The 18,222-nt window shown below is 49.3% G+C and overlaps 1 protein-coding gene across 2 annotated transcripts in view; it reads left to right on the plus strand.

Annotated features, from left to right (window-relative positions):
- Positions 1-18,222, plus strand: part of ryk (receptor like tyrosine kinase) — a 492,414-nt gene that overhangs the window by 170,692 nt on the left and 303,500 nt on the right. For both annotated transcript variants that reach the window (XM_072474977.1, XM_072474976.1), the window contains exons 6-7: positions 505-649; positions 7,813-7,913. In XM_072474977.1, the coding sequence (XP_072331078.1) occupies positions 505-649; positions 7,813-7,913 (246 nt within the window). The remainder of the gene's footprint in view (positions 1-504; positions 650-7,812; positions 7,914-18,222) is intronic.

The following is an 18,222-nucleotide window of genomic DNA, read 5'->3' on the forward strand; positions in this document are numbered from 1 at the left end:
ACAATTTTGGACACTCAGGGCAATTTATCATGGCCAATCCACCTAACCTGCACATCTTTGGACTGTGGGAGGAAACCGGAGCACCCGGAGGAAACCAACGCACACACCGGGAGACTCCACACAGACAGTGACCCAAGCCGGGAATCGAACCTGGGACCCTGGAGCTGTGAAGCAATTGTGCGAACCACAATGCTACCGGCTGTCCGTGGTTGGGATTACATTCTCATTATGAGTCCTTGGACAAAAAATGATAAAATAAATGCGAACAAAGGGAAATTAAAGGGAAAAACTACTAACAGTTAGCCACAGTCTCTAATGTGGAACTTTTTTGAATATCTCCTGGAAGTCCAAATAACCTCATCCTTCGATATTCCCGTTTACTTCAGTTAATTCCTTAAAAATATCAGTTAATTTTATTGGACTTAGCCGTTACAAATCTATCTATCTCTTTGTATGAATGGTGATAGTTTCATATTCCATCTTTTGTGCTTGACTTCCTAACAGTTGATGCTGTACACACGGCACCCACTACCTCCACCCGTGTGTTCTATATCAGTGTTGGAGTTTGTTGTGCCGTCATATTCTTGGTGGCGATAATACTGGCTGTTCTACACCTGCACAGCATGAAAAGAGTGGAACTTGATGATAGGTGAGTGGCTTTCAGTTCAATTTATGATCTCAAAAAGCATGGATTAACGAGGAACATTTCCATTTTAAATGCAGTTTAATTTCGTAGACAAATTTAAATCATCATGTATTTAATGATCTTGTTAATGGACATTTCCACACGGTGAAGTTTTTGTTCTAAGTGGGATTTAAATAGTCTTCTCAATACTTGGTAATTTTCTGGTTGCTTGTCAGTTGTCCCTATAGTAGCAGTGTAGGTTAACTGAGTGGAGGTGCTGTAACCAAACTGAAAGTGTTCATTGGTGTCTTCAATAATAGAAATAACTGGTAATAAATTTTCATTGTCATTTGGTTCATGTTCACCAGATGTTCTGCTGCAATTACTATGTCACAATGTTTGCTAATAATCTATTTGAAGAATATAATTTTAATTATTATAATATTTGGTACATCGTCACTCAAATTTAAAAAAAAACTTTATCCATTTCATTCAAAAAAGCAAGAGTTACTGTTTTTACAGTCAAATAAAGTGAGAAATTCAAACATCGGCCTGAAATAAAATTTTAAAATAATACTTCTTCTACTGTACCCTAATTTAACATTTGTAAGTAATTGTAAACAATTCACCATAACACTGAGGAAAGATACCCTCATTTTCTTAACTCCTAAGCTTTATTTCTCAATCTTAGTAGAAAAAAAATCAGAAGAGTGCTTTCTGTTTAAATTACATCTGATTCCAAACCCATTTCTCACCTCTGTCTGTATGAAGTAGTAAATTTATGTTCTGAAAGATACTACCCCTAAAGCCACCTCATGGAGGCTTGCCATGTCTTTTTGTTTGTAAAACCTGGAGCGCTGCAGCATGGAACATTCATCGCAGTGGATGTTGATAGTTTCGACAGGCCTGACAGCTGGTCCGGGGTTACCTAACCACAAATGAATCACCAACCCTTGGAAAGAGCACCCTATTTAAGCCCACACCTCCACTCTGTCCACCCATTGACCCCATCTAACCCTTTAGACACTAAGGGGCAATTTAGCATAACCAATCCACCGAACCTGCACATCTTTGGACTGTGGGAGGAAACCCACGCAGACATGGGGCGAACGTGTAAACTTCACATACAGTCACCTGAGGTCGGAGTTGAACCCGGGTCCCGGAGCTGTGAGGCAGGAATTCTTTTTTAAAAAAAATATATTCATTAAAGTTTTTCAACACAATTTTTCTCCCTTACAAACAATACCCCCCCCCCCCCCCCCCCCCCCGTAACAAAAAAAAAACGAGAAATCGCGCAGAGCAAGATATATACATGGCAAAATGATATATTTACACAGCTTTGTACACTGGCCCTCACCCGTACGTGCCAGTTTCCCCAACCCTTCATGTTATCTCTTGCTCATCCACCCTCCCAGGCAATCCCCCCCCCCCCCCCCCCCCCAAGGTTGCTGCTGCTGCTGACCAACCTTCCTCTAACGCTCCGCGAGATAGTCTAGGAATAGTTGCCACCGCCTGTAGAACCCTTGCGCAGACTCCCTCAAGGCGAACTTAATCCTCTCCAACTTTATGAACCCAGCCATATCATTTATCCAGGCCTCCAGGCTGGGGGGCTTCGCCTACTTCCACATTAGCAAGATCCTTCGCCGGGCTACTAGGGACGCAAAGGCCAGAATGCCGGCCTCTTTCGCCTCCTGCACTCCCGGTTTGTCCACTACTCCAAATATTGCTAGCCCCCAGCTTGGCTTGACCCGGACTTTCACCACCTGAGATATTGCTCCCGCCACTCCTCTCCAGAACCCCTCCAGTGCCGGGCATGACCAAAACATATGGACATGGTTCGCCGGGCTCCCTGAGCACCTTCCACATCTGTCCTCTACCCCAAAGAACCTACTCAACCTCGCCCCCGTCAAGTGCGCTCTGTGGACCACCTTAAATTGTATCAGGCTGAACCTGGCACATGAGGAGGAGGAATTAACCCTACCTAGGGCATCAGCCCACAGACCTTCCTCTATCTCCTCCCCCAGCTCCTCCTCCCATTTACCCTTCAACTCTTCTACCAGCGCTTCCCCCTCTTTCAACTCCCGGTGTATTTCCGACACCTTGCCCTCCCTGACCCATACACCCGAGATCACCCTATCTTGAACTTCTTGTGCCGGGAGCAACGGGAATTCCCTCACCTGTCGCCTCACAAAAGTCCTCACCTGCATATATCTAAAGGCATTTCCTGGGGGTAACTCGAACTTCTCCTCCAGTGCCCCTCGGCTCGCAAACGTCCCGTCGATGAACAGGTCCCCCGTTCTTCCAATCCCCGCCTGATGCCAGCTCTGGAACCCCCCGTCCATCTTCCCCGGGACAAACCGGTGGTTACCCCTGATGGGGGACCACACCGATGCTCCCATTGCACCCCGGTGCCGTCTCCACTGGCCCCAGATCCTTAGCGTTGCCGCCACCACCGGGCTCGTGGTATACTTTGTTGACGAGAGCGGCAGCGGTGCCGTCACCGACGCCCCCAGGCTCGTTCCTTTACAGGACGCCATCTCCATCCTCTTCCATGCCGCCCCCTCTCCCTCCATAACCCACTTGCGGATCATCGCCACATTTGCTGCCCAGTAGTAGCTCCCCAGATTTGGCAGCGCCAACCCTCCTCGGTCCCTACTGTGTTCCAGGAACCCTCTCCTTACTCTCGGGGTCTTATTCGCCCACACAAACTCCATAATACTCCCACCTACTCTCTTAAAAAAGGCCTTCGTGATCACGATGGGAAGGCACTGAAACACAAACAGAAACCTTGAAGGACCACCATTTTGACCGACTGCACTCTACTCGCCAGCGAGAGCGGTAACATGTCCATTTGCTCCACCAACCTCGTCAGATTCAGTTTATGTAGGGTCCCCCAACTCCTGGCTATCTGGATCCCCAGATACCGAAAGCTCCCCTCCGCCCTCCTCAGCGGTAGGTCCCCTATCCCTCTTTCTTGGTCCCCCGCCTGTAATACAAAGAGCTCACTCTTCCCTACATTGAGCTTATAGCCCGAAAACTCCCCAAACTCCCTTAGAGTCTGCATGACCTCCACCATCCCCCTCCATTGGATCCGTCACGTACAGCAACAGGTCATCCGCATATAGCGACACCCGATGCTCTTCTCCCCCTCGGACCACCCCCCTCCATTTATTAGACTCCCTCAATGACATGGCCAATGGTTCGATCGCCAATGCGAACAACAGGGGGTCAGGGGGCACCCCTGCCTCGTCCCTCGGTACAGTCGAAAGTACTCCGACCTCCGCCGGTTCGTCACTACACTCGCCATCGGGGCTCTGTAAAGGAGCTTGACCCAATTGATAAACCCTACACCGAACCCAAACCTACGCAGCACCTCCCAGAGGTACTCCCACTCTACTCGGTCAAAGGCCTTCTCCGCGTCCATAGCTGCCACTATCTCCGCCTCTCCCTCCTCCGACGGCATCATTATCACGTTTAAGAGCCGCCGCACATTGGTGTTTAGTTGCCTGCCCTTTACAAATCCCGTCTGGTCCTCGTGGATTACCCCCGGGACACAGTCCTCGATCCTCGTGGCCAGCACTTTTGCCAGCAACTTTGCATCCACATTGAGGAGCGAGATCGGCCTGTACGATCCACATTGCAGTGGGTCCTTGTCCCGCTTTAGGATCAAAGAAATTGTCGCTTCTGACATTGTCGGGGGCAGGGTCCCCTCCTCTCTTGCCTCATTAAAGGTCCTCACCAGTAGCGGGGCCAACAGGTCTGCGTACTTCCTGTAGAACTCCACCGGGAATCCGTCCGGTCCCGGGGCCTTCCCCGCCTGCATGCTCCCCAAACCCTTGCTCAGCTCCTCCAACCCAATTGGTGCCCCCAAACCAGCCACCTCTTGCTCCTCCACCCTCGGGAATCTCAGCTGATCTAGGAATCGTCTCATCCCCTCTTCCCCCGCTGGGGGCTAGGATCTGTACAGCTCTTAATAAAAGGCCTTGAATACCTCGTTTATTTTCGTCGCACTCCGAACCGTGGCTCCCCTTCCATCTTTGACTCCCCCTATTTCCCTCGCTGCCATCCTCTTACGGAGCTGGTGTGCCAGCATCCGACTAGCCTTTTCCCCATACTCGTAGGTCGCCCCTGCGCTTTCCTCCACTGTGCCTCCGCCTTCCCTGTGGTCAACAGGTCAAACTCCGTCTGGAGCCGTCGTCTTTTCCCAAGTAATCTTTCCTCCGGGGCCTCTGCGTATCTCCTGTCCACTCTCAAAATCTCCCCCACTAACCTCTCCCTTTCCATACCCTCTGTCCTCTCCCTATGAGCCCTAATGGAAATTAGCTCTCCCCTGATCACCGCCTTCAACGCCTCCCATACCACCCCCACCCGAACCTCCCCGTTGTCGTTGGCCTCCAAGTACCTTTCGATACACCCCCTCACCTTCCCACACACCACCTCGTCCGCCAGCAGTCCCACATCCAGCCGCCACAACGGGCGTTGGTCCCTCACCTCTCCCAGCTCCAGTTCCACCCAGTGCGGGGCATGGTCCGAAACGGCTATAGCCGAATCCTCCGTCCCCTCCACCCTCGGGATGAGCGCCCTACCCAGAACAAAGAAATCTATCCGGGAGTAGGCTTTGTGTACATGGGAGAAGAAAGAAAATTCCCTGGCCTGCGGCCTTGCAAACCGCCATGGGTCCACTTCCCCCCCCCCCCCCCCACCCATCTGATCCATAAACCCCCAAAGTACCTTGGCCGCCGCCGGCCTCTTTCCAGTCCTTGATTTGGAGCGGTCCAGTGCTGGATCCAACACTATGGAAGTCCCCTCCCATTATCAGGCCTCCTATTTCCAGGTCTGGTATGCGCCCCAACATGCGCTTCATGAATCCTGCATCATCCCAGTTCGGGGCGTATACGTTTACCGACACCACCCACGTCCCTTGCAGCCTACCGCTCACCATTACATATCGCCCTCCATTGTCCGCTACAATAGTCTTGGCCTCAAATGACACCCGCTTTCCCACCAATATTGCCACCCCTCTATTCTTCGCGTCCAGTCGCGAGTGGAATACCTGTCCTACCCATCCCTTTCTTAACCTGACCTGGTCCGCCACCTTCAGGTGTGTCTCTTGGAGCATGGCCACGTCCGCCTTCAGTCCCTTTAAGTGCGCGAACACTCGAGCCCTCTTCACCGGCCCATTCAGGCCCCTCACATTCCACGTTATCAGCCGGATTGGAGGGGCTCTCACCCCCCACGCCCCGCCGACTAGCCATCTCCTTTTCTGGGCCAGTCCTGTGTCCACGCCTCCCTCACCCTCCAGTCCCCCAGAGGGGGGACCCCCGTCCTGACCACCTCTTCTGTGTCCCATTCCCTTTCGGCCAGTGCAGCAGCAACCCCCCCCCCGCTAGACCCCTGTCTAGCTTTTCTGCTCCCCCCCCCCATGTCACTCCCGTAAGTCAGCTGACGCCTGCTGACCCCGGCTTCCCCCGCCGTCCCATTGACCTCCCCGCGTGGGAGTCTCCCAATCCATATGCATTCCTTCGTTCCCCTTCCCGCCTTTCTTCCCGCGCGCGGGAAAAAACCCCGTGCTTTCCAAAGCCCGCTCCGCCCCCTCTTGCGCAGCTCCTGTCTCTCTCCCCCAGCCCATGTAACATTTCCTGCGCGTAATTGACCCCCTATATACAATAACCATCACACATCAAACCCCAAAACATCCCCCCACCCTCACAAACCCTCAGTTAGAGTCCAACTTTTCGGCTTGTACAAAGGTCCACGCCTCCCCAGGCGTTTCAAAGTAATAGTGTTGGCCCTTGTATGTGACCCACAGTCGCGCTGGCTGCAGCATTCCGAATTTCACTTTTTTCCGGTACAACGCCGCTTTGGCCCGGTTGAAACCAGCTCTCCGCTTTGCAACCTCCGTGCTCGAGTCCGGGTATATTCGGATCTCTGCATTGTCCCACTTACTGCTCCGTTCCTTCTTGGCCCATCTCAGGACCCACTCTCTGTCCGTGAACCGGTGGAACCTCACCACCATCGCCCTTGGCGGCTCATTTGCCTGGGGCTTCTTCGCCAGCACCCGATGTGCCCCGTCCAACTCCAGCGGCCTCGAAGGGGCCTTCGTGCCCATCATCGTCTCGAGCATCGTGCTCGCATATGCCCCGGCATCAGCCCCCTCCACTCCCTCAGGGAGACCCAGGATTCGCAGATTCTTTCTCCTCGACCTGTTCTCCAGGTCTTCGAGTCTTCCCGCCCACCTCTTGTGTAGCGCTTCGTTCTGCTCCACTCTCACCGCCAGGCCCACGAGCTCATCCTCGTTCTGACTGACTCTTTTCTGTACCTCCTGGATCTTAGCTTCGTGGGCCTTCTGTGTGATCCTGAGTCCTTCAATTGCCAAAAGCATAAGCGCCAACATCTCTTTGCGCATCTCCTCGCGCTGCTCCTCGAAGCAGCGCTTGATGAACTCCTGCAGCTCCCCTTAGTCCCTGGCCGCCGCCATTTTGTTTTCTTTCCCTCGCTTCTCCCGTTGCTCCAGTGCCGCTCCTTTGGCCGTTACACTTCTGGTCCGTTTCATAGAAGTTGGCAGTGTTTGCTTCACCAGTCTGCCCCAAAAAGTCTATGGAAACTCCTGAAAATGGTCTGAGAGTCGGTTCCAGACGGGAGCTGCCGAATGCGTGACCTATTCCTCCATGACCGCCACCAGAAGCCTCGTCCCCGCCTCTTCAATGGCCTTGGTAGACCCTTTCACAGTTGTTCCCTCTGCTGCTAGAATTCACCTTTGATAGAGTCAAGTCAGATTGCAGCTTTAAGCTTGCCCTTCCCCCGCCTGCATGCTGGAAGAGGCCTCTGTCTATTGCTGCAGATCAAGCCAAATCCTTCACTGTTTCTGCCGGGTCTGGCAGCCAAAAGACACAACATTCCTGGGGGACACCGTCAGAAGAATGCTGCAGTCGTCTTCCCACACCGGGAAATGTCAAACAAATGCCGTGGGGGCCCTGTAAAAGAGCCCAAAAGTGCGTTCCAAGCGGGAGCTGCCGCATATGCGACCTAGCTCTGCATAGCCACACCCGGAAGTCTGAGGCAGGAATTCTAACCACTGTGCCACCCATGATATAAAATTTGAATGAGATGATAAAAATTGCAAATGGAAATACAGTATACACAATGCTATAGTGTAATGTAATGAGCTTTGTCTTTTGTCTTGTCAGTATGAGTGAGAGTGGAAGCTCTCAGGGCTTGTCACAACCCTCCACACAGACCACACAGTATTTGAGAGCTGATACACCCAACAATGCAACGCCTGTCACGAGTAAGATTTTCTTAATTTGGGGATTATTAGAGATGTATTCATGTTTTTTTAACAAATTGAGGGCTAGGCTGATCGTCGTGTTAAATTTCAATCGTGTTTTGTAATAAACGTTTGTTACTCTGTATTCCTATCGATAAGAACCAACTGCGTAGATAAGTATAAGGTAAAACCTTTCCCAAATGAACATTACCTGAATTACCCGAGCGTTCTGCACTGCTTTCCCAACTCCACTCCTGACTATTGTATAATTTTGCTGATTTGTTAAAAGACAGGACCTCGAGGGTTGTAATCTCGGGATTACTCCCTGTGCCACGTGCCAGTGAGGCTAGAAATAGGAAGATAGAGCAGCTAAACACGTGGCTAAACAGCTGGTGTAGGAGGGAGGGTTTCCATTATCTGGACCACTGGGAGCTCTTCCGGGGCAGGTGTGACCTGTATAAGAAGGACGCGTTGCATCTAAACCGGAGAGGCATAAATATCCTGGCCGCGAGGTTTGCTAGTGTCACACGGGAGGGTTTAAACTAGTATGGCAGGGGGGTGGGCAAGGGAGCAATAGGTCAGAAGGTGAGAGCAGTGAGGGAGAACTAGGGAATAGGGACAGTGTGGCTCTGAGGCAGAGCAGACAGGGAGAAGTTGCTGAACGCGGCGGGTCTGGTGGCCTGAAGTGCATATGTTTTAATGCAAGAAGTATTACGGGTAAGGCAGATGAACTTAGAGCTTGGATTAGTACTTGGAACTATGATGTTGTTGCCATTACAGAGACCTGGTTGAGGGAAGGGCAGGATTGGCAGCTAAACGTTCCAGGATTTAGATGTTTCAGGCGGGATAGAGGGGGATGTAAAAGGGGAGGCGGAGTTGCGCTACTGGTTCGGGAGACTATCACAGCTGTACTGCGGGAGGACCACCTCAGAGGGCAGTGAGGCTATATGGGTAGAGATCAGGAATAAGAAGGGTGCAGTCACAATGTTGGGGTTATACTACAGGCCTCCCAACAGCCAGTGGGAGATAGAAGAGCAGATAGGTAGACAAATTTTGGAAAAGAGTAAAAACAACAGGGTTGTGGTGATGGGAGACGTCAACTTCCCCAATATTGACTGGGACTCATTTAGTGCCAGGGGCTTAGACGGGGCGGAGTTTGTAAGGAGCATCCAGGAGGGCTTCTTAAAACAATATGTAGACAGTCCAACTAGGGAAGGGGCGGTACTGGACCTGGTATTTGGGAATGAGCCCGGCCAGGTGGTAGATGTTTCAGTAGGGGAGCATTTCGGTAACAGTGACCACAATTCAGTAAGTTTTAAAGTACTGGTGGACAAGGATAAGAGTGGTCCTAGGATGAATGTGCTAAATTGGGGGAAGGCTAATTATAACCATATTAGGCGGGAACTGAAGAACATAGATTGGGGGCGGATGTTTGAGGGCAAATCAACATCTGACATGTGGGAGGCTTTCAAGTGGCAGTTGAAAGGAATACAGGACCGGCATGTTCCTGTGAGGAAGAAGGATAAATACGGCAATTTTTGGGAACCTTGGATGACGAGTGATATTGTAGGCCTCGTCAAAAAGAAAAAGGAGGCATTTGTCAGGGCTAAAAGGCTGGGAACAGACGAAGCCTGCGTGGAATATAAGGAAAGTAGGAAGGAACTTAAGCAAGGAGTCAGGAGGGCTAGAAGGGGTCACGAAAAGTCATTAGCAAATAGGGTTAAGGAAAATCCCAAGGCTTTTTACACGTACATAAAAAGCAAGAGGGTAGCCAGGGAAAGGGTTGGCCCACTGAAGGATAGGCAAGGGAATCTATGTGTGGAGCCAGAGGAAATGGGCGAGGTACTAAATGAATACTTTGCATCGGTATTCACCAAAGAGAAGGAATTGGTAGATGTTGAGTCTGGAGAAGGGGGTGTAGATAGCCTGGGTCACATTGTGATCCAAAAAGACGAGGTGTTGGGTGTCTTAAAAAATATTAAGGTAGATAAGTCCCCAGGGCCTGATGGGATCTCCCCCAGAATACTGAAGGAGGCTGGAGAGGAAATTGCTGAGGCCTTGACAGAAATCTTTGGATCCTCGCTGTCTTCAGGGGATGTCCCGGAGGACTGGAGAATAGCCAATGTTGTTCCTCTGTTTAAGAAGGGTAGCAAGGATAATCCCGGGAACTACAGGCCGGTGAGCCTTACTTCAGTGGTAGGGAAATTACTGGAGAGAATTCTTCGAGACAGGATCTACTCCCATTTGGAAGCAAATGGACGTATTAGTGAGAAGCAGCACGGTTTTGTGAAGGGGAGGTCGTGTCTCACTAACTTGATAGAGTTTTTCGAGGAGGTCACTAAGATGATTGATGCAGGCAGGGCAGTGGATGTTGTCTATATGGACTTCAGTAAGGCCTTTGACAATGTCCCTCATGGTATACTATTACAAAAGATGAAGTCACACGGGATCAGGGGTGAGCTGGCAAGGTGGATACAGAACTGGCTAGGCCATAGAAGGCAGAGAGTAGCAATGGAAGGATGCTTTTCTCATTGGAGGGCTGTGACCAGTGGTGTTCCACAGGGATCAGTGCTGGGACCTTTGCTCTTTGTAGTATATATCAATGATTTGGAGGAAAATGTAACTGGTCTGATTAGTAAGTTTGCAGACGACACAAAGGTTGGTGGAATTGCGGATAGCGATGAGGACTGTCGGAGGATACAGCAGGATTTAGATTGTCTGGAGACTTGGGCGGAGAGATGGCAGATGGAGTTTAATCCGGACAAATGTGAGGTAATGCATTTTGGAAGGACTAACGCAGGTAGGGAATATACAGTGAATGGTAGAACCCTCAAGAGTATTGAAAGTCTAAGAGATCTAGGAGTACAGGTCCTCAGGTCGCTGAAAGGGGCAACACAGGTGGAGAAGGTAGTCAAGAAGGCATACGGCATGCTTGCCTTCATTGGCCGGGGCATTGAGTATAAGAATTGGCAAGTCATGTTGCAGCTGTATAGAACCTTAGTTAGGCCACACTTGGAGTATAGTGTTCAATTCTGGCCGCCACACTACCAGAAGGATGTGGAGGCTTTAGAGAGGGTGCAGAAGAGATTTACCAGAATGTTGCCTGGTATGGAGGGCATTAGCTATCAGGAGCGGTTGAATAAACTCGGTTTGTTCTCACTGGAACGAAGGAGGTTATGGGGAGACCTGATAGAGGTATACAAAATTATGAGGGGCATAGACAGAGTGGATAGTCAGAGGCTTTTCCCCAGGGTAGAGGGGTCAATTACTAGGGGGCATAGGTTTAAGGTGAGAGGGGCAAGGTTTAGAGTAGATGTACGAGGCAAGTTTTTTTACGCAGAGGGTAGTGGGTGCCTGGAACTCGCTACCGGAGGAGGTGGTGGAAGCAGGGACGATAGTGACATTTAAGGGGCATCTTGACAAATACATGAATAGGATGGGAATGGAGGGATACGGACCCAGGAAGTGTAGAAGATTGTAGTTTAGTCGGGCAGCATGGTCGGCGTGGGCTTGGAGGGCCGAAGGGCCTGTTCCTGTGCTGTACATTTCTTTGTTCTTTGTTCTTTGTGTTTCAAATGGAGAGCAGGTTAGACGGCTTTTTGTGCTAACTTCAAGTCAATTAAATAGATTTATTTAATGTATTTTTAAATGTTTAGATCTTGAAATGTAAAGAAAATATGTACACGTAAGACAGAACCCCCCCCCCCCCCCAACCGATGTCAATGTCTACAGCATTTTGCATGACTTGCCCCAAGCACAGATAGCCTGTTAAATACCACTACCATTTTTAATCCCTTCTCGTGTCTGAATTACCTCCTTTTACCATGGCCGCCTTCCTTGGTGAAGACGAATGTAAAATATTAATTTAACACTTTAGCTATGCCCCCACCTCCATATGTGAATCACCTTATTGGTTCCTAATAGACCTTACAATACCTTTACTACCATTGAATTATTTATATGCATATTTAAGATTTCTGGATTCCCTTTTATATCAGCTGCAAGTTTCTTTTCATGCTCCCTCTTTGCTTTTTCGGATTTGCTTTTTCATCTTCCCTCTGAGTCTTCTACATTCAGTAAGAAGTCTTACAACACCAGGTTGAAGTCCAACAGGTTTGTTTCGAATCACGATCTTTTGGAGCGCAGCTCCTTCATCAGGTGAATGAAGTGGGTTCCACAAACACATATATAGACAATGTCAATGATGCAAGATGAAACTTTAAATGCGAGTCTTTGCAGGTAATTAAGTCTTTACAGGTCCGGACGGTGCGACTGGAGAGAGGGACAATCACAAAGAACAAAGAAAAGTAGAGCACAGGAACAGGCCCTTCGGCCCTCCAAGCCTGTTCCGACCATGCTGCCTGTCTAAACTAAAATCTTCTACACTTCCTGGGTCCGTATCCCTCTATTCCCATCCTATTCATGTATTTGTCAAGTTGCCCCTTAAATGTCACTATCGTCCCTGTTTCCACCACCACCTCCGGCAGCGAGTTCCAGGCACCCACTACCCTCTGTGTAAAATAACTTGCCTCGTACATCTCCTCTAAACCTTGCCCCTCGCACCTTAAACCTATGCCCCTTAGTAATTGACCCCTCTACCCTGGGGAAAAGCCTGACTATCCATTCCGTCTATGCCCCTCATAATTTTGTCGACAGATTAAAGAGGTGTGAATTGTCTCAAGCCAGGACAGTTGGTAGGATTTCACAGGGAAATCCATTGTTAACTTGCTGGACTACACCCTTCAAGCAGGCGAAATCGAAGTCTTCAGCAAAGGGCTCAATTTCTGCACCACCACCAAAATGGACCCCATCAGTCTCGCGGCAGACACGGAGGAATTCATCAGGCGAATGAGGCTCTTCCACAGTCCCCAAGAGGCTGACGGTGAACCCAATGAGACAACCAATGAACCGGAACAGCAGACCGAGAGATCTGCGGTGCGGCAACCGAAGAGGAAAGAGTCGAATTGGACCCCCCTGGAAAGCCGCTGCTCTAGACTTGACATGTATGCTCAACCAGTCAGGATTCATGCCAGATTCATCAGTCGCATTCACAAGATCGCCCCGAACGTCACCCAAGCAAAATGCAATGGCATCCGCGCTCTTGATACCAATCGCAACACTGTCATTGAATCAGCAGACAAAGGAGAGGCCACCGTCACACTGAACAGAACAGACTACTGCAAAGAAGCGTACCGACAACTCAACAACCAGGACCTACGTCAAAGAATCACTGAAATGACTTCACAATGACTTCAATAAGTATCACCCTACCATCAGACTCAACATGGACTACTCTCCAGAACCGCTTGCATTCTTGGACACAGGCATCTCCATCAAGGACGGTCACCTCAACACTTCACTTTACCACAAGCCCACTGATAACCTCACGATGCTTCACTTCTCCAGCTTTCCATCCTAAACATATTAAAGAAGCCCTCCGTATACACAGGATCTGCTCAGACAAGGAGGAACGTAACATACATCTACAGACACTGAAAGATGCCTTCGTAAGAACGGGATATGGCGCTTGACTCATCCATCGATCGATAATTCCAACGCGCCACAGCAAAAAACCGCACTGACCTCAGAAGGCAAACACTGGACACAACCGACAGAGTACCTGTCGTCGTCCAGTACTTCCCGGAGCAGAGACACTACAACATCTTCTTCGCAGCCTTGATCATTTCATCGATGAAGACGAACATCTTGTCAAAGCCATCCCCACACCCCCACTACTTGCTTTCAAACAACCACACAACCTCAAACAGACCATTGTTTGCAGCAAACTACCCAGCCTTCAGGAGAACAGCGATCACGACACCACACAACCCTGCCATGGCAATCTTTGCAAGATGTGCCAGATCATCGACATGGGTACCACCATTACACATGTGAACACCACCCACCAGGTACGCGATACATACTCACAGCTCTAAGGTCCCAGGTTCGATTCCTGGCTTGGGTCACTGTCTGTGTGGAGTCTGCACGTTCTCCCTATGTCTGCGTGGGTTTTCTCCGGGTGCTCCGATTCCCTCCCACAAGTCCCAAAAGATGTGCTGTTAGGTAATTTGGATATTCTGAATTCTCCCTCTGTAGCGACTAGGGTCTTTTCACAGTAACTTCATTACAGTATTAATGTAAGCCTACTTGTGACAGTAAAGATTATTATTTTAAAAAAAGTCTTGAGACAATGGCTTGAGACAATTCACACCTCTTTAACCTGTGGTTATCCCTCTCTCCAGTTGCACCGTCTGGACCTGTAAAGACTTAATTACCTGCAAAGACTCGCATTCAAAGTATCATCTTGCATCATTGACTTTGTCTATATATGCGTTTGTGGAACCCAACTCTTCACTCACCTGATGAAGGAGCTGCACTCCGAAAGCTAGTGATTCCAAACAAACCTGTTGGACTTTAACCTGGTGTTAGAACATAGAACAATACAGTGCAGTACAGGCCCTTCGGCCCACGATGTTGCACCGAAACAAAAGCCATCTAACCTACACTATGCCATTATCATCCATATGTTTATCCAATAAACTTTTAAATGCCCTCAATGTTGGCGAGTTCACTACTGTAGCAGGTAGGGCATTCCACGGCCTCACTACTCTTTGCGTAAAGAACCTACCTCTGACCTCTGTCCTATATCTATTACCCCTCAGTTTAAAGTTATGTCCCCTCGTGCCAGCCATATCCATCCGCGGGAGAAGGCTCTCACTGTCCACCCTATCCAACCCCCTGATCATTTTGTATGCCTCTATTAAGTCTCCTCTTAACCTTCTTCTCTCCAACAAAAACAACCTCAAGTCCATCAGCCTTTCCTCATAAGATTTTCCCTCCATACCAGGCAACATCCTGGTAAATCTCCTCTGCACCCGCTCCAAAGCCTCCACGTCCTTCCTATAATGCGGTGACCAGAACTGTACGCAATACTCCAAATGCGGCCGTACCAGAGTTCTGTACAGCTGCAACATGACCTCCCGACTCCGGAACTCAATCCCTCTACCAATAAAGGCCAACACTCCATAGGCCTTCTTCACAACCCTATCAACCTGGGTGGCAACTTTCAGGGATCTATGTACATGGACACCTAGATCCCTCTGCTCATCCACACTTTCAAGAACTTTACCATTAGCCAAATATTCCGCATTCCTGTTATTCCTTCCAAAGTGAATCACCTCACACTTCTCTACATTAAACTCCATTTGCCACCTCTCAGCCCAGCTCTGCAGCTTATCTATATCCCTCTGTAACCTGCTACATCCTTCCACACTATCGACAACACCACCGACTTTAGTATCGTCTGCAAATTTACTCACCCACCCTTCTGCGCCTTCCTCTAGGTCATTGATAAAAATGACAAACAGCAACGGCCCCAGAACAGATCCTTGTGGTACTCCACTTGTGACTGTACTCCATTCTGAACATTTCCCATCAACCACCACCCTCTGTCTTCTTTCAGCTAGCCAATTTCTGATCCACATCTCTAAATCACCCTCAATCTCCAGCCTCCGTATTTTTTGCAATAGCCTACCGTGGGGAACCTTATCAAACGCTTTGCTGAAATCCATATACACCACATCAACTGCTCTACCCTCGTCTACCTGTTCAGTCACCTTCTCAAAGAACTCGATAAGGTTTGTGAGGCATGACCTACCCTTCACAAAGCCATGCTGACTATCCCTGATCATATTATTCCTATCTAGATGATTATAAATCTTGTCTCTTATAATCCCCTCCAAGACTTTACCCACGACAGACGTGAGGCTCACCGGTCTATAGTTGCCGGGGTTGTCTCTGCTCCCGCTTTTGAACAAAGGGACCACATTTGCTGTCCTCCAGTCCTCTGGCACTATTCCTGTATCCAATGATGACATAAAAATCAAAGCCAAAGGTCCAGCAATCTCTTCCCTGGCCTCCCAGAGAATCCTAGGATAAATCCCATCCGGTCCTGGGGACTTATCTATTTTCAGCCTGTCCAGAATTGCCAACACCTCTTCCCTACGTCCCTCAATGCCATCTATTCTATTAGCCTGGGACTCAGCATTCTCCTCCACAACATTATCTTTTTCCTGAGTGAATACTGATGAAAAATATTCATTTAGTATCTCGCCTATCTCTTCAGACTCCACACACAATTTCCCATCCCTGTCCTTGACTGGTCCTACTCTTTCCCTAGTCATTCGCTTATTCCTGACATACCTATAGAAAGCTTTTGGGTTTTCCTTGATCCTTCCTACCAAATACTTCTCATGTCCCCTCCTTGCTCGTCTTAGCTCTCTCTTTAGATCCTTCCTCGCTACCTTGTAACTATCCATCGCCCCAACCGAAACTTCACACCTCATCTTCACATAGGCCTCCTTCTCCCTCTTAACAAGAGATTCCACTTCCTTGGTAAACCACGGTTCCCTCGCTCGACGCCTTCCTCCCTGTCTGACCGGTACATACTTATCAAGAACACGCAGTAGCTGATCCTTGAACAAGCCCCACTTATCCAGTGTGCCCAACACTTGCAGCCTACTTCTCCACCTTATCCCCCCCCAAGTCACATCTAATGGCATCATAATTGCCCTTCCCCCAGCTATAACTCTTGCCCTGCGGTGTATACTTATCCCTTTCCATCATTAACGTAAACGTCACCGAATTGTGGTCACTGTCCCCAAAGTGCTCTCCTACCTCCAAATCCAACACCTGGCCTGGTTCATTACCCAAAACCAAATCCAACGTGGCTTCGCCTCTTGTTGGCCTGTCAACATATTGTTTCAGGAAACCCTCCTGCGCACACTGTACAAAAAACGACCCATCTATTGTACTCGAACTATATCTTTTCCAGTCAATATTTGGAAAGTTAAAGTCTCCCATAATAACTACCCTGTTACTTTCGCTCATATCCAGAATCATCTTCGTCATCCTTTCCTCTACATCCCTAGAACTATTAGGAGGCCTATAAAAAACTCCCAACAGGGTGACCTCTCCTTTCCTGTTTCTAACTTCAGCCCATACTACCTCGGAAGAAGAGTCCCCATCTAGCATCCTCTCCGCCACCGTAATACTGCTCTTGACTAGCAGCGCCACACCTCCCCCTCTTTTGCCTCCTTCTCTGAGCTTACTAAAACACCTAAACCCCGGAACCTGCAACATCCATTCCTGTCCCTGCTCTATCCATGTCTCCGAAATGGCCACAACATCGAAGTCCCAGGTACCAACCCATGCTGCCAGTTCCCCTACCTTGTTTCGTATACTCCTGGCATTGAAGTAGACACACTTCAAACCACCTACCTGAACACTGGCCCCCTCCTGCAACGTCAAATCTGTGCTCCTGACCTCTATACTCTCATTCTCCCTTACCCTAAAACTACAATCCAGGTCTGAGGTAAGTAACATATTTTATTATATTATTATTTTTTATAAAAAATTTAATTTAGTTGTTAGCCAGATCTTGGTAGAAAGTTAGAGGAATGGCAGGGAAGGGAGTGCAATGTTCCTCCTGCAGGATGTTTGAGGTGAGGGATGCAGTTAGTGTCCCTGCTGATTTTACCTGCAGGAAGTGCTGCCATCTCCAGCTCCTCCAAGACCGAGTTAGGGAACTGGAGCTGGAGTTGGAAGAACTTCGGATCACTTGGGAGGCAGAGGGGGTCATAGATGGCAGCTTCAGGGAATTAGTTACACCAAAGATTGGAGATAGATGGGTAACTGTAAGAGGGACTGGGAAAAAACAGTCAGTGCAGGGATCCCCTGCGGTCGTTCCCCTGAGAAACAAGTATACCGCTTTGGATACTTGTGGGGGGGACGACTTACCAGGGGTAAGCCATGGGGTACAGGCCTCTGGCACAGAGTCTGTCCCTGTTGCTCAGAAGGGAAGGGGGGAGAGGAGCAGAGCATTAGTAATTGGGGACTCTATAGTCAGGGGCACAGATAGGAGATTTTGTGGGATCGTGAGAGACTCGCGTTTGGTATGTTGCCTCCCAGGTGCAAGGGTACGTGATGTCTCGGATCGTGTTTTCCGGGTCCTTAAGGGGGAGGGGGAGCAGCCCCAAGTCGTGGTCCACATTGGCACTAACGACATAGGTAGGAAAGGGGATAAGGATGTCAGGCAGGCTTTCAGGGAGCTAGGATGGAAGCTCAGAAGTAGAACAAACAGAGTTGTTATCTCTGGGTTGTTGCCCGTGCCACGTGATAGTGAGATGAGGAATAGGGAGAGAGAGCAATTAAACACGTGGCTACAGGGATGGTGCAGGCGGGAGGGATTCAGATTTCTGGATAACTGGGGCTCTTTCTGGGGAAGGTGGGACCTCTACAGACAGGATGGTCTACATCTGAACCTGCGGGG

The sequence above is a fragment of the Scyliorhinus torazame genome, chromosome 14, assembly GCF_047496885.1.
Source record: "Scyliorhinus torazame isolate Kashiwa2021f chromosome 14, sScyTor2.1, whole genome shotgun sequence".
Lineage (NCBI taxonomy): Eukaryota > Metazoa > Chordata > Chondrichthyes > Carcharhiniformes > Scyliorhinidae > Scyliorhinus > Scyliorhinus torazame.